The 17,851-nt window shown below is 42.5% G+C and overlaps 1 protein-coding gene across 7 annotated transcripts in view; it reads right to left on the bottom strand.

The window, feature by feature from the left end:
• Positions 1–5,938: 5,938 nt before the first annotated feature.
• grik1a (glutamate receptor, ionotropic, kainate 1a) overlaps positions 5,939–17,851 on the bottom strand; it is a 37,090-nt gene continuing 25,177 nt past the window's right edge. For 2 of the 7 annotated variants that reach the window (XM_023805364.2, XM_023805365.2), the window contains one exon: positions 15,324–15,491. In XM_023805364.2, coding sequence (XP_023661132.1) covers positions 15,457–15,491 — 35 coding nt within the window. In that variant the 3' untranslated portion in view covers positions 15,324–15,456. Of the gene's footprint in view, positions 6,360–7,171; positions 7,265–10,014; positions 10,724–11,418; positions 11,670–12,605; positions 12,832–15,307; positions 15,526–17,851 lie in introns of those variants that run through there. The other 5 variants (XM_023805360.2, XM_023805361.2, XM_023805359.2 and 2 more) reach the window with 5 other exon arrangements.

The raw sequence follows: 17,851 nt of genomic DNA, 5'->3' as shown, positions 1-17,851 counted from the left end.
AAGCATATTGGTTAAACCCAGATCAATGGGGTGCTTGCTGATGTCCCCTTGAGAGAGTGACTTGTTGCTTTGGTTAAGTGACAAGTTAGTGGGTAAATGTCATTCAATGAAAAACAATGATATTGATTCCAGTGGAAACCCTCATTAACTTAAATGTGGCATTTATTGTCAGTGCCAGATGTGGTGTTCACTGTGTCATGCTAAGGTGCCAGATGTGGTGGTTCACTGTCTCATGCTATGGTGCCCCCCCCCCCCCCCCCCCGGCACCCCTATCAATTGCTAAGACGGTGCCCCTCTGTAATGGCTAAGTTCGCAGCCGCCCCTACCAATTGCTATGTTGCCATCCCCCCTCAATGTCCCTTGCAATTGCTTAGTCCAGCCCCCCACCCCACAGTCAGTTGTTATGCTAGGTAGGCGCCTCTACAATTTGTTACGTGACCCCCCCTGGAATTGCTAATCTGGCACCCCCTGCCCCCACTCCTGGCGCCCACCTTCAATTGCTAGGTCGGCGCCCCATGCTCCCCCCTCTCCATCAGTTGTCGATGCTCCCAACCCGCCAGACGAAAATGTGCAAACTCAATATGTGAACTCAATGTGAACGTGCTGATGTGAACTACTGGCACAGGAAACAAAAGCTGAGAATAAACATCCATCAGTCGATGTCGGCGACAAGGACAAAGTGCATAGGTAACTGCCGATCGATGAGCTGAGCACTGTGTGAAATGTTTATGTGGACCCTCACAATTTTTGCTACCATCCAAATGGGCTAGTTCAGTACAAATGTACTAGCCTAGATAATTTTTCCTAGCCCTCAATGGACACTTCAGGACATAAAGACCAAACAAAAATCATCACGTTTTACAATAATACATTCATTCATTCATTCATTTTCCACCCCTTATTCAGGGCTGGGTTGCGGGCGCAGCAGTCTAAGCAGGGATGCCGAGACCTCCCTCTCCCCTCCCTATTCCTAGTAACCACTAAATCTTTTAAATGTAGGTCTATTTACTAATATTAATAGCCTTTACACCGTCATGCAATGTATAATTTCCGCGCAAGGAAAAAGAACAATGAATCTTTCAGTTGAACGATCTCCAAAGAATCAACTCGATTACATAGGCTACGTACAAATTTTACGTTCCGGTTTTACTTTCACCACCAGATGTCACTGCGGTTCAATAGATACGACGGTTTTCAAGCAAGTTGACAGTTTCCTGTACCGACAGGAGTGCCGTCGACATCGTCCCTCTAACTCGAACATAGAAATGTGACATAAATGTGGTTGTAGGCAATCTAAAATTATTAAGAATGGAGTACTGTCTTATCTTTTATATTGTCCACCTAGGCGGATCGGAAAATGACGTAGGTGAGTATGGGGTGACATAGGCAGGCAGGGAGATTGCAGGTGGGGGGTGACCTAGGCGAGCAGACAGATGACCTAGGCAGGCAGGTAAATGACATAGGCGCCAGGCACACGGGCTAGGCGGGCCAGGCGGTGACATGGCTGTAGTGGAGCCTGTAGAAATTTTTATCTGATTTTAAATTAGCCCTGAACCCTTGCTCCCCTAAACATACATGCTTCTCTTACAATATTGTTAGGCACCTAATATTCATACTCATATGTATGTCCTTAACATGTTGCCAAATACAGAGGGAAAATGGGAAAATACAAAGAGTTCTGGAAGACAAGAAATAAAAAGTAAATCTCAAAAGTAAAATAATCTGTTATAGTTCAATGTTAGTTTAACTGCCAGGAACATGGTCATAGCAGGATATCTTACACAATGATGGCGCTGGTGGTTCGAGAGCCAAAGCACAATTGCTGCTTTAACTAAAATTTTATCTAGTGGGTTTATATAGTGAGTTAATCATTTGAGTCCTTCCAAGAAAGGAAACCATGTACACAGTTATAGTGACCAATCACTTGTACGGATCAACAATCTGGGAACAGAATCATTTCTGTACAAGTACTGTTTAAATAGTTTGCTTATAGTAATCAAGTAGTCCACTTACAGTGTTCATTTTGGGTCCTTTTGTACATGACAACATACACAAAGAATTAAAACTACGCTAATCCCTTTTTTCTTCGATAACCTCACTTTGCCTTACCGTAACCCGACTACTTCTGGCTAGCTACCTGCTGCATGCACAGAAAAAATGACAGGAAAAAGAAAGTAATTTTCTCTCAGTGACAAATATAGACTCATCAAAGCTTATGATAAACTGTAAAAAATGAGTCGCCGAGATGCAGCAGCGAAACTACAAGCAGCTGTATTTTATGCACAGTACTGGACTGTATTATAGCGTATTTGAATTATACACAGATCAATAATAATTTGTATACTACATTTGTACATAATGATCATCCGCTTATACTGATCAATTTTACCCAGACAGACGTGATCACTATAAGAAATTTCCACTTAATTAATATACCTGTATCATTCTACGAAGATTTTTTTCATTCTTCATTCTAGCGGTCAGATTGTGAAGTGTGGAAGGACAACATTGCAGTCTTGCATTCCATAGTGGAACTTGTTAATAGCTGCAATGATTTGCAGTAATGATATATTTTTTTTATTACATCTGCAATATGAATCAAGAACATTTAAATGGCACTTTCATAAGACATGATCAAATCTAGCTCTCTGTGCATATATCTATTTTACTAGTTTGCATCTCTAACAATTCAATTTAAAGTCTGTTCAGTTCCGAGGACTTTTACTATTATTTTATTGAGGTTAGAAACATTACAGATTTAGTATCACAAGAAAAAACAAAGAGGAATATCAAGGTATCAGGTAAATATCAAGGGGCACAGCACCATAATCCATGACCTCATTCATGAAAGAATAGAAAAAAATCCTTATGGAGAGTTAATATTAAGACCGCAGGGGGTGGAGATTAAACTCCAGCAAATGGCATTACTGGGGTTCAGAAAGAATCTCAGAGTTAATCAAAATAGCCAAAACCCTTAAGCTGTAATTACAACATGAGATTGTCAAAAAGCTTTAAGTTTTCCCCATTTATTTCCCTATATTTTCTATGTAGGCATTAATCTGACTTCACAAACAAATATTCCAGTGCTGGGTTGAAGTTTCATCTCTCTTCTAATATTTTAATGTTTTAATTCAACTAGCAAAGCACTCACTTACCTGAAGTCATGCCAGAAACAAACAAGCACTGATTGGTGGCTCACTATATTCAGAAATGCATCTAATATAGGTATTTGGATCTCTCTCTCCTTAGTCTTCCTTATGGCCTGTCTCATCTGATAGTCACATGGTCTCATTTTCAAAGGCTGAGCTCAGATCCATTTCTCGCAGGTTTCGTTAATACCCCCCCCCCCCCCCCGCCCATGTCTCAGCTCACTCCTGTCAGCCACTGCCCTGCACCCCTTACATTAATTGCCCGTGGAGGACAAGGTCAAGGAGGTAGAGAGTGAAAGTCATTGAGGAACCTCAGGAGCTGGAAACATCTGTCTAGGCTGCAGGATGCAGAAGGCATAAGGTGAGGGTGATGGATACGGCCGGCCTGGAGATTACGACAAGGGCCAGATGCAGGAAGTGTCTCTTTTTGCCCCAGTGCTGATGGGCGATGTGCGTGACACCCATTGGATACATTTCAGTTATTCAAGAAAAATTAATAAAAGTATTATATTTAACAACAAAGTGAAACACTGTCCCAACCTGTTGAATTTTCAATACATACATCTAATATGGCAATGTGAGCATTTACTTTGCTCACATACAAGTCATCCATTGACCAACTGTGCAAAGTTTGGGGATACCCATCATCCATGTGAGAATGGCAGCAATTTAAATTTTGCCATTGTAGTCAATGAGTGAAATCTGATTGGCTGTTGGAAGCTCCCTCCACGTTGTTGAGCCTTGAACTGCAGTCACATGACCAACTGTGCAAAGTTTGAGGACCCTGCCATTAAAAAGTGTGAGAATGACAATGAAGGCTTTATATGTACAGTAGAGAGGGGCACTGCTTTTGTAAAGAAAGTTTAGCAGCAGTACTGAAATGGCACGAAACACAACTTTTTTCCATTTGCAGTAAAGGTGTATGTACAAACCCATCAAATAGTACTGCTGCGTGTCACTGATCCCTGCCCAGTTATATTTTTAACCTAGGTGTAGATACGTATACAACAGAGGACATCACAGCTGTCTGAAAGGCAGATTTCTTCAACAAAAATCAAGTTACCTGAATGTTTTTTCTCTCGTTCCTTACTTCCTTCAGGGGCTTCTACAATCCTAAACCAAGCCCAGGAAGATCTTTACACTCCAGCAGAGCTGCATCATCGAGACAACGGCAAGCTCTCGAAGCTCTTGCCTGCTCTCATCCTTCTATCTGTTAGCGAATGCAGTGGGGCGCAGTTAAGCTTTTGTGGAGAATTACAGACCATGGCATGCAGTTCATTATATAGATAATGCACTGAAGAAAATAAAAGCTTCTGTGCCATTGACAGTGTGGAAAGAATAGAGGCCATAGTTCTGTAACAGCCCAGAAACTTCACATTAGGTTAGTGTAGTGTTTCCCATCCCAGCCAGACAGTCCACTTTTTTGCCTCCTCCCAGGTCTGGGCCAAAGAGGAACACTGAATACCTGCTACGGGCATGTTGGGAGCTGGGAGAAAATAAAAATGTGGGCTGTCTGCAGGTTCCGAGAACTGGGTTGGGAAACTCTGGATTAGTTGATTTCTCATCTCCAGAGCAATGGCTAAAAACCATCACCACTATATGTTTTGTATGGGAAATTTTAAACACACTCAAAGCTAATCTGTCCATCCATCAATCCATCCATCCATTTTCTGTAACCACTTACCCTATTCAGGGTTGCAGGGGGTCCAGAGCCTATCCCGGAGGCTAGGGATGCAGGGCAGGGAACAACCCAGAATGGGGCGCCAACCAATCGCAGGGCACATTCACACACCATTCACTCACACATGCAGAAACTGGAGTACCTGGAGGAAACCCCACGACAACACGGGGAGAACATGGGTGTTTCGTTATTATACATTAGCCAGATATTACATACACAGGAAATCACAAAACAACTGTCTCTAAATGCAACAAACACAGAAACCCCACATAGATGGAGCCATGGCAGAGACTTGAACCCTGGTGTCAGAGGTGCAAGGCAACAGTGCTAAACCACCATGCCACAGGCTATTCAAGTTAAGTACAGGCAGAGTCATCACAGAAGTCCCCAGATGAAAGGAGATGCCGTGATCTCTAGTTTTGAATCAGAGTCACCTGCAATCAAAACAGGAGAGGCTGGCAGGAGGAGATGGCGTCACTGCACAGCAGGGATATTAATGATGTGCCATGCAGCTCAGCCGGTCATGTTACCTCAAGCTGTCTTCAACAGGCCCATTTCTTGCATGATCCTTGTGCTAGGGGCTGATTTGCAGAGAAAGCGTACGTCTGTTTCTGTGACTGCTGATTGATTAGCAAGCAAGTTCTCACAGAGATTGACAATGTTGAAGATGTACATTATTATACATGATAAAGCAAGAAATATGCACTTAATTCTTTTTTCAGGAATTGTCACTCCGTGTGTGCATACTTTATATAATCACAGTAACTCGTTACTTCATTAAACATATTAATCCCAGTAAATTTACGGCTGTTAAGATTTTGACTAGCATTCAAGTGGATGACTCAAGATTTTCTACGTTTCATTCAATAAAAAAAATGGTGCCCAGACATTGGTAAAACCAGGGATCACCAACCTGTCCGCATTTGGCAAGACTCGTCTGTATCTGTGATTAAAAAAAACTGCATAGGCCTCCGTTTTATATACCATGTTGGTAATAAAATTTGCATTTTCCCCATGACCACTGATTGCATTCACTCATGACTTCAAAGACCATAGAGAAGCTTCAGGAAAATCTGTAAACCTGTTTATTTGAAACATCACAGGAAACAAAGATTAACACATAACAGGGCTGACAGCACACATACAAACATATTTTTTTCATATTCATCCAGTCATCAGAAATATATTTGAAATCACCTCATTAAGAAGTAAGACTCTTATTTGCCAAGGGGGCATCCTAAATTCTCACAGGCAGAGTTCAAAAAAGATAAAAAAAAAAGAAAAAAAAGAAACGCATACAGATATTTTAAGTATGGAGTGCAGATATGGAAGCTGAGCCCTCCACCCTCGACAGAGAGCAGCATGTCCGCAGTCTATGTCATGCTTTCGTTCCTCAGAGTGCGTTTTGGATGCCACGGGCAAGTACTCGACAGGCCTAGTCGTCCCTTGACTCGTGACTTTCTCTTTGTCAGGCTGTGACACCTAATGGGAATGACCAGCTCCTCCATTACGGCTCTAAAGGAAATGCACTGGTAAAGACAACATGGCGGCTTCAGTAACCAGCGCAGAACAGCTTAGAATAGTAATAATAATATATTACAATAACAAACAACTTATATAGGTATATAATAAGCATCATAATAAAATAAAAGAACAACATTAATAGTAATAAAAAATAATAATAATAATAATAATGATTTGGGATAAATTAGGTTGCCGTGTGGTTTAAGAAAAAAAACTATACAGAAAATAATAATGTTTGAAATGGCTGATTTTTTCCCCAGCTTAAATTTAGTCTGAAGTCAAAATAAAATCCTAAACTCAGTATGGCTTCTATTGGTCATTTAAACCATTAAGGTGGCCTTTTTTCTTTTTTGAAAAAAATGTACATTTTAGCAGTTTTTTGGCCCAAATGATATATGCTACTACATTTCGGGACAGACCTCACTTTTTTCGGCTCCAAATCATTCTTTCCTCCGTATGTTGCAGATATGAGGGGAAGGATGTGTGGTCGATTCTCTACTTTAGGTCCAGCAGAAATATGCCCACTAGAAAAGAGTTCTCTTTTGCGAGCGTAAATTGGAATTTTATGAAGTAAATGTTTTCTGTGTTCGTCCATGTGTGATACGACTGGGCTGCGTCCAGGAATTTATAAATGTCATATCAGAAAATAGATTCCGATTCTTGTGTCAAACGATAGAAACAATGTTTGCTAGTTGCTTTTCAATATATACTTCAAAAAGCAATTCATTTAAACTCTTGTGGAAGACAGGTTTATATCAAATGCCCAGGGCCCTGAAACAAAAAGTTCAAATCATCTTTCTGCTCTTTCATTTCTCACCAGGGAGAAGCTCGGGGCGTTCCACTGACAGGATCAATGCGACCAGCTGGTGGCGCTGCATGCTTCGCCAGCCTGCCAGCTCTGTAGAGCCTGCTAAAATAGATATGTGCATGCTGATACCTACCCCAGAGATCGCCGTCGGTGATGCATGTGTGTGACCTGCAGGCAGACCTAAGGGGGGGATTTGCAGGGAATCTGAGGGGAAAATCCCACTCTGGCCGCAATGCAGCACTGATTCACGCCTGACAGTTTCCTTCATGTAAACCTTAATCTTTAATCTCAATAACAAAGCATGACCGAATAAATCATTTTTAAAGTTAATTTTAGAACGTATCGTTACGATTAAAATGTGAAATGTGCTCTGTTTTCCATCTGACATGTTCAAACAATTTGCAATTATGTGAAAAGCCCTTAAACAATTTGGGGGTAAAATATTTTCTTGCCTTTAGTTTTTGTTCAAATCAAATCAAATCGATTTGATTAGTTTAAGTTGGTTTTATTTATTTTTAAACACAAGTAAATCTTGTGTTCATTCTTATAACTTCCAGGGTTTCCAATCTTCAGTCTCAGCTTCTGTCAAGGTTTTAAAACAAGTTGTTCAACTACTGATCACACTTTCTAATCAATCAATCATTTTTAGGACTTAAGTCATAGGCAGGCAAAAAAGGTTATTTATACAGTGTATTTGAGATCAGAAAAAAATATATTATTAGAACATATGAAAACTGACAGCAACACAATAAAAAGACACAAGAATTTCTTACCCAAAAGGTTATCGAGCTCTTGCTGGATGGCTAGATGAACACCACTATGGTTCCCAAACCTCTCCTCAGAGGCACCTCAGCCATTCCACATATTCGTTTAATTTGTCCACCAGCTCAATTAATTAATTAATTTGTTACATAACTAAATTTGTTATTAATTAGCCAAACAATGTTGGGTAGTGGTCGATTAAAAAAAACACATGGGTGTACTGGATGGTCTCTGCAAACGGCGAAGACATAATATAGTTTTACACCAACTTGAAGATCATTTAAACATCATTGACTGCCTAAGACTTTTCCACAGTACTGTACCTACCAAAAAAATGTAGCAGAGCAACGTCTGCAGGAAAAAGACACAGCTCATTTTCAAACCACTGCAGTATGGTCTTCTGCATTCAAAATGTCCCTTAAATTTAATTTTTAGATATCAGACATGATTATTCTTTTATAGCTCGACTCGTCTTAGGAAAATATGTCTTTTTTTAATGGGATATCACCTGGAATTGTGCACAGCACTTTTAAAAATATATTAGCGGTTCATTGTTTTGTTTCAATCATTTCACAGGGCAATGCTGCAGACCCATTACTACATGCTTGGGTCTGAGGTTGAAATTACAAGTTCAGTTTTATATAAATTCAGTATGAAATGATAAGTTCGGTTTTATAGGCTGCATTTCTAACATACTCATTAGCCTACGCTAAAGTAAGGCGGCTCAGCTGAGCGATACATTTTAAGCCTCTGCATTACTATTGTTCTTTTGCCCCCTATAGCCCAGCCGGTACTCTGCAAGATGTCACTATCATTTGCAAATGTTTCTTATACTGTAAAGAGTTGCATATCCCATTAAAGCTGGAAAACATATCTTCTTTCTCCCTCAATTTTCTCAACACTACTTCAATGTTGAGTCCGTGATTCATCTTGCTGGACCCTGAAAAAAGAGGTCACCTTTCATGTAAGCTAAGCCCCAAATGGAGCTAATGAGAAGCTTTATTACTACAGCCAGCCAAGATACCCTGGCCTTTTAGCACTGTTTCTCTGCAAAACGATATACATTCTCTTCGCATTATGGTGTTTGACTTACGACATTTCATCTTTACGACGGTGTACGAAGCATATTCAGTAACCATAAAACTTATGCGATATGCCCTGCGCTGTAGTGCTTGCAAGCATAAACATCACGTGGCTCGGCGGGCTAAGCTAAGCGGGCTAAGCTAAGCCCAGCTTTGGCATGATAGTTGCGTGTCCATGGGTCCTTGAGCAGGGCCCTTAACCCCCAGCTCCGCGGGTGTCACTACAGGTGGCTGTCCATTGCTGCCAAACTTGCTCTCACCTACTTTTTTGTTTTTCTGTGTTTTACCAAATTATACCAAGCCCACTATGTCTGCTAGACACTCAAGGGTGTCATATTCATCTTATGATATTTTCAATTTGCAATGTGTTCATCAGAATGCAACCCCACGACAAGTGGGGCACAACTTAGATCTGAACCATAATCTGGACTGGGACGCTCATCATTGACATTCGCAAAGACAACCTTAGGTTGCGGAGATTCAGAAGACTTCCTATATTCATATTTCAGAAATCAATTTATTTACTGTTGTTTCAGTCAAAGAGAACAAGAATATATATATCAACACGGGGCTAGCTGTCCTTCCTCGTTTCTCAAATTAAATGGCTCCAGTTTTGCAGTTTTCATGCTATTATGAAACAAAGCAATTCCTGACAGTGTAAGAACAAGCCAGCTTAAGACAGGGGCCATGAAATGTAATTTCTACAGTATGTAGCTGGCAATCATTTAACTGGCCATGACCCTGGTCTAAAAGAGAGCACTGGAGAAAAAATACTTTTCAAAAATTCTGGTTTATCCCAGCGGATAAAACCAGCAATGTGAGCTGGGCTACTTTTATGCTCATGTGAGTTTTACTTGCTCAAAATATTCTGAGGGCAGAACAATAAATTATTGGTCCAGTGAGATAACCAATCATATTGTAAAGGAGGTGGCTCCAAGCAACTAGAGGAGGTGGGACCAAACAATCAGATGTCTTGGTCCCGCCTCCTCTAGTTACTTGGATCCACCTCTTCTACAATCTGATTGGTTACCTCTCTGAACCAATCATTATTCTTTCTGCTCTAACACATTTTTGTGTTAGTAAAGCTCTCACAAGCTTCTTTCATCATTTTAAATATATAAGGCTGAAAATCCTAGACCTCACAGCCTGAGAAAAGAGAAGATACGAAAGAGGAGGAACTAGGGGGAAACGACGTAAGCTTTTAGCAGGTTTCAGACATACCTTACAACAAAATGCACAGACAGTATGAGAACTAGCATAGAGAGAGGATTACATCATCTCGGAGAAGCTTCCCACACGCGTCCCACAAGTCCGACAACAGGTACAGTATGTGTCCGAGGAATATACGAAAGGGGGGCCTATGTGATCGCTGTGGCTGTACATCACAAGCAAAACAAAAGGCCTTTGCATATGAAATGAATGGCAAAGGGTCATGACAAAAAAAATTTATCAAACATATGCAAACAAATAATAAAAAATAATGCATTGACATCTGACAAATATAACCTCTAATCCAGTGTTTCGAAACCCAGTCCTTGCGGACTCCCAGAAGGTGCACATTTTTGCTCCCTCCCAGGTTCCACACATCTGAAACACAATCAAACAATCAAGAATCCCGAATACCTGATGCAGGTGTGTTGAGAGCTGGGAGGGAGCAAAAATGTGGACTGTCTGGGGGTCCCTGAAGGCTGGACTGAGAAACACTGCCTTAATCTATCTGAAAAAAAGCATCAGATACAGAAAAACAATGGTACTTGACCCATCATGGTACACTCAAAATTATCCAAACAACCACCTTGATATGGGGTGGTTTACACAACACTGCTGTGCAAACCATCACCTTCAACTTCACAAATAGTTCGAAGTGTGAATAACAGCTGTCAGAATTCTTGGACTCACTTATTTTGGTCAGGAAAATGATCTACTGGATACAGGTCCAGATCTCTCTGACCTAAATTACTACTTATCATTAGTAGATTTGATTAACGCTGTGTTATGCTTTTGCTGCCTAACCCTGTGTGCAAAACAAAACAAAACATACACAATTCAGGTAAAGAAGCATCCAAGATATAAAGATTACCCATGCTAAGGCAGTGAAGTGGCTGTCAAAATATTAGCAATCTAAACCAAACTCCCACAAAACAAATTTTAGGGTTCTTTTTTAAAAAATAACATCCAAGATTACCAACTTTTCACAGCATTTGTCTGATAATACAGTTCTTCATACCACCTTTGCTGGCCACATAAAGCAAAATTTCCCATTTCCGTTCATTCTCTCCACCTACACACTGAGCAACTCCTAAAGTGACGTCTGTTCTGACGCCGTACTGCATCGATGCTCCTCTCCTGCCCTGAGAACTTCCTGCGAGGTGTTCAGCACTTGCTCAGCCACGCAGGCTGACTGGCACTCACCTCCTCCGCATCGGTCTTCTTCCTGGCTTTGTAAACGAACTCGCCGATGGCCACGAACACCGAGAGCACCAGACCGGCGGCCAGCACGATAAAGATGCCGCCGATGTTCTCCACGCCCAGGGCACTGGCCTCCTTGTTGTCCTCCTCCGGGCAGCCGTTGCCTCGCCACCATTTCTCTTTCATCATATGTAGCTTCCCCTCCTCCTGAAGCTGAAGAATGGCAATGGTCACCTGGTCTCTGTAGGGCGAACCTGGAGACAATGGGGCATAGCACAGGAGTCAACAGCAACACAGAGTAAGTTAACCTACATCCTAGAACCTGGTGGATAGGAATCCAGGCCCCCAACTACTGCTATCTACTGATTTTCCTTCTAACCCACCTCTTAATTGTTTCATTATAGTGTCATCGATTGGATATTAAACCTGCCCAAATGCTCTTCCAGGAGTAAATCAATGACCAATCCCACCCTGCTGACATTGCTAACCCTTGTGGTCTGGAGAACCCTATCTGCTCCTTGAAATAACAACAACCATCTCCGCATATTGAAAAGGTAGAGGAGAAACAGTGAGTAAACTTATTGCATCCATTTCGCGACATGTTGTACTTGTATTGCCATGTACATGACAAATCAAGGAATCTTGGAATCTTGAACAAAATTCAGTTAGAATCGAAACTCCATGGACACCAACTTCATATCAGTTATTACTGATAACTACATATCAGTTATTGTCCAAACCTGGACCTGGGAAGGAGCAAAAGACGGACTGTCGGGGGAGTCCCCAGCGACTGCGTCGGGAAACACCAACAGAATATCATAAAAGAGATTGTAAGTAGCAGCGTGTAGTGGTGGTCAAAATGACACTTTATGAACTATTTGATATATTTTTTTACTGCAGTAGATGGTACTATCTGTTAAAAAGAGGGGCAAACCATGCCCCAACGCAAACCAAGAGCACCATCTAGTGGGGTCGAAAAATTCAGCAAATGGTTCATGAAGCGTTGTTTTGTTCATCACTAGCAGTCTGAGCTCTAGAAGTTCCATTACAGCTTAACTTTGCAATGCCATGTGGAAGGTCATTTGCTAATACCTCATAACAATCCCTTAAAGGAAAATAGCTGTCTTTCTAGAACTTCAACAGTGCATTGCATAGGACCACAGTCTGACTAATCCCTCTGACTGTCTTACCAATGGGAGTCCCAACACCATAGCCTTTGGAGTCGATTAAGCCCCCAATCTGGGTGAGGTTGCAGTTCCTCTGGCTGATGTACTCGATGCTGGTGGACTCCATGAGGAGCGCGTAATCCGTGGTGAGGACTCTCTGTATCCCCTCACGGTTGTTCTTCACCAGGGCTGTGTTCTTCCTGCTGCTCATAAACGCCCACATCTTCTCGTAGGTGGAGATTTTGGATTTCTGAAAGTTACGCGAGCAGGTACGAATTAAATCATTAAGCCAAATTTTTTTTTAACATAAACACACGCATATCGTCACAACACTGCTGCTAGAACCCAGACGCTACTGCCGCTCCAGACAAACGACAGGTGGCCAATAATCTCTATCACCACCACGGACAGCAGCCACCTGTTAAAATTTCAGCATCTCTGTTTCAGACCGGCTGTCCGGAGCTGCTCTTCCCCTAATCCACCATTGTCTGGCTTCCACTAATGGCTCCAGCTGGCTTGTTTTTGGGAAGGCTTCCTGAGCAGCCAAAAGGAAGACTCCCTCAGAGAAGGCTTGGCAAGCCTCTGGTATTGCCTCTAGCCCAACTGTAACCCTACAATGGCCATGCTGACGCAAATGATGCATTGGGCAGCACTACCAGCCTGAACACACAGAACGCCATTCAGTCCCATTATATTCGAGAGAAGCCTGACATTTCTACGGCTGATATCTTCAAAACTAGGCAACTGCCAGCACCTATGTCCAGGGCATCTTAAGATCCTAGCGATGATCCTGACCCTTATGCTCACATTTTCTAATGAACACTTCCTTCCTGGGGCGAGACTCCAAGAACTTGTGCTTTCCTATACGCCTCTATTCCGGCAGCCTGCCACAAGATATACTTACACCCAGCAAATCATTCATGCACACAAACACCCTTGAACGCGAAACACATCACGGACAGACAGGTTTCTTTCTCAAGAGGATGAAATTGGACAGTTGTGTGCAAATCTCTGCCAGCTGATATCATTTGTCCTCCAGGGTCCATGTTCTCTAAGATATATGGGCAAGTAATCTCCATAGATAATGCTCTGAAATGCTTCAGAACGAATGGGATTTGGGCTAGGCAACATATTCAGTGAAGCTGTCATCTGTACACCCACGGTCACACACTTCTACATATTACAATAATCTTTCTACCGCTGTCAATCACAGGGACGCCCAGTGCTGCTGTCCGAGAGACTGTGACAATGTCTGGCTCAGTTGCCAAAACCTTCGCTTTTTCTAACAGTGAAGTATGCGGCAGACCAGCGGCCGTGTGACTTCACCGAGATGCAATAAAATGTCGGTGAGGATGGAGTGGGGGAAAAAAGACCTTGAAGAAATCTATAAACGCAGCAGACATATGGATTAAAAAAATAATAATGCAAGGCATCACAGAGTTTGCTAAATCCAACGCAGAGGCTCTGGATTGGTGAAATTGCATTTCAGATGAGATGAGAAGAGTTTGAGTCACTTTCTGGGCCAAAACTGACTAGCTAAATACAAATACAGGTAAGCAGAATACACACGTCTGGCTTTGCCTGAACAGCTTCCATGTGCAGAGAAATATTACCAAGTATGTTACGGCACTGAAAAGCCCAGCATAGATTACAACAGGGGTGCCCAATCTTATCCGCAAAGGGCCGGTGTGTGTGCGGGTTTTCGCTGCAACTTCCTAATTAGATTACTAATTAGAGGACTGATTGGCTGAAGAGTCCTCACACCTGGGTTTGAACAGCTGACCTACACCGGCCCTTTGCGGATAAGATTGGGCACCCCTGGATTTCAACATATATGCTTTACATTGTAATGACAAGCTTGCATTTAAAAATGATAAAAGAATCTATTCTACAAGTTTACAGGCGTACATTCCTACGCCTAAGTTTCACTTGTTTGTTTTTTTGTTTTCTTTTCTTTTTTAATTGCGCGAATTAAGGTCTGATCTTTGGCTTGTAATATTGATAGTTATATAAATCATATATATGAGACAATTTTCAATACTGACTTAGTCCACAGGACTTGCTTTCAAGAAAATTTTGAGAAAAGTTCTCCATTAGATTATATGTGGACTGAGTGAGTTTTGGTCCCCAGCACTGCTGGCAGAGGCTACACTGTGAGGCAGGCTGCTTCCAGGCTCAAGGCTTCTAAGGCATCATACACAAGAATAAGGTGAAGGAGGAGACACTGGCAGTGACTAAATCCAGTCAGATAGAGGGCGGAAGCAACTTTCTAATGCCAGAGATGACTGTTAACCTATCCGACAGTGTCTCATAAATTGGCGGATGACCTCAAGTGACCCTCAAAAAGAATGGGATACATTAAGCAGTGTGAAGTGCACTGTAGGACAATACATAACAGCCTCCTAGAAATAGGACTGAAGACCCATATGGGAAGGCGGGAGGGAAGCAGGGGACAGCGAGGCTGCAGTTTGCAAAAAAATGTATATTTTACACAGATACATACCCATAAATTGAGAAATGAGTAAAAGTAAAATTTTTGCTGTGGTCTCAGTTTTTTCCAGAGCTGTACAATGAGGAAGCCTGACTTTAGGTCATTGGTGGTCTCATCTCACAAACAACAACAGACAGACTGAGTGAAGTTTGGAAATTGGGAAAAAGGGACATGAGCCCTTGAATATGCACCCTACACCCATCTTGATTTATGAGACAGAGAACATTAGGCTCACCTTGAAGAAGGTCATGGTGGAACCATCTCTCACAGCACCATACTCGATTTTAGTCTGCTTTGCCAAATCGTCAGCTGAATCGATGGGCGAGTCCATTCTCTCGACCGTCAGGAAGGCGGCCAGGTTGGCCGTGTAGGACGATATTATTATCAAGGTAAAAAACCACCAGATGCCGCCAACGATTCTGGTGGAGAGAGCTTTAGGCATCAGTTCTGATCCTGTCACAACAGCAGCAAGGTGAACCAGTTAGACACACGGCAAGAAGGAAGGCACAGCAGAACATCATCTCAGTCTCCCTGGGGCAACGTCATCCTTTTCTACTTTAAGTATAATGAAGTCATGATTTGATAGCTTGGGGCCTGCATGGAGATGATTGTGTGGAGGTCGAGCCCAAACCAATGGCAGTTTTCACCAGGGGGGAAGGCCATGAAGATGCTGTAACGTCTTGATTTATCGCTGTCTTTTTGTTGTCTACAGTTTTATGAGTGTTGCTCTAATCTCACTAAGGTGAGATGTTGACGACAACCTTGACATGATTCATAATACAGCCTAAGTCATATTCCAGATAACGCCAAAGAACCCTCATCCTATCGGAGCATGTGTTCAATGACTCGGCACTGCCGTCATTACTTCAGTCATCATTTACACGGGATGTCAGTTTTGTGAGTGCTGTGAGCAGGGAAACCCAGGCTTGCTGGTCTTTTCTGCACAAACACACTGCAAAGCTCATGACAGCACGTAAGCCATGTCCATCTAGGTCACATATTTCTATGGAATTAATCTAAAACATGAAGCCCAGTAAAGCACAAGGTTCAAACATACCACTAGTGTTTTGGAAATTCAGTTACATACAGGGGGAGGTATCACAAGGGTTGGCATATTTGGTAGCAAGTATTCCAATGAAAAAAATTCATGCATTGCATACTGAATGGTCAGGAAGCTCACCATCTGTTGGGCCATAGTGTGATTGATTGCCGTCTTAAACAAATAATTTTATTCTCCCCGAACTTCAATAATGAGCTATAGCTCTGGACTACTGAAATATGACTGAGAGCTTCGTTCGCCAGCTTAATTTGTCATGTAAGTCCATTAGTTATGAGCCTCAAATCACACCAAACCCAGAAGCATGCGCAGTTCTAAGCTTTGACTGTTGTGGCACACTGTTGTCACGGAGATGAGGCTATGCCTACAGCATGGAAGTGGATTCAGAAACAGCACAAGTAAGGCTGCTCCACTGACTTTACCAAGGGCCTGGTGGCTTCCCACAAGAACCAGCTCACAGCACCACAGTGTGGGCACTGTAAGGGCCAAGCTGAGCACACGGTGCAAAAGCCTGACGTGTCAATCAGGCAATACACATAGTAAACTGAGTCTTAGTCTCTTTCTCCTTCACGTTTTCTTATGTAATTTCTGTTCCACCCACCTCCTTCAAATAAATCTATAAACATCTGAGCCATGCAGATATCACCGAATCAGACAGGAAAGACTGGGCTGAACAAGTTGATAAGAGTTTGTGAGCGGTGTGAATGGAAGAATGACAAAAATGACAGCGCAGTGCAGCATCCAAGTGAAGATATTCCATCCTGGAATGCGGCATATTGCAGGCACTCTATCATAACATCATGTTTGGCAGCAGAGTGAAATGTGAGGAATGGTACTTGTCAAGACAGGAAGTGACCGCACGGTGCAGTGCTGATTTGGAGCGGTGTTTCAGAACCAGGGGTGGTACCATTCAGAATCAAACAAACAGGTTACTATGGCAACACTCTGGGACAGAAGCAGTATTGCTGAGGTCCCTTTAGTGCTGACTGGCAGGCGTGAGAGCCAATCCTGGCCAGACTTTTCTCATGTTCTGCAGGAAAGAAAAATGCTGATAATCACATTGAATAGCACTGCTGACACACAGCCAGTGAACAGAAAGAACAAAGTGCACAGACAGACGCTAGGTGAAGAAGGTCAGAAATTACACTACAATTCTCTAGTTCTTTTTATACCCCAACCCCCAAAACAAATCAGAAAAGATTTAACTTACGTCCATACTGTGGCATAATCTCTTGCAAATGTTTAGTTGGGCTCCAAAGCCATGACAGGCAGAATCTGGTTGGTGCTGACTATCATGTACCCAAGGCAGTGGTAACTGGAGGACACGGCATCCCATAGAATGCTGCGGACGATGGGGAACCCCAAGCAAGTGGGAATGGCTCATCCGAGTCACGTGCTGTAGGTCTCTGAGGCCGCAGGCACACTAACAAACCTACACGCGCGCACGACTGCAGGTTAACCTGATGCAGCCCAGTGAGAGGGTGCGATGGTGCTGGCAGGAATGGCAATTCCTGGGACCCGGGGAAAGAAGGGGTCTACAGTGTAAATGCAAGCCCACATTACAAAGCAATGACAACTAGCATGGATCCAGAGATCAGTCTGAAACACGGCTTTAATACGTGAAAGGCGTTCACCTGCAGTACAGGTGCCACAAAGCAGTAAGTTGCTACACTCTCAGAAAAAGGGTAGAAATTTGTACCTTTGCTTGTCATTGGGGCTGTA

This window comes from Paramormyrops kingsleyae, chromosome 18 (genome assembly GCF_048594095.1).
Source record: "Paramormyrops kingsleyae isolate MSU_618 chromosome 18, PKINGS_0.4, whole genome shotgun sequence".
Taxonomy (NCBI): domain Eukaryota; kingdom Metazoa; phylum Chordata; class Actinopteri; order Osteoglossiformes; family Mormyridae; genus Paramormyrops; species Paramormyrops kingsleyae.
The sequence above is the reverse complement of the archived record's forward strand: the minus strand, read 5'-3'. Positions and strand labels throughout refer to the sequence as shown.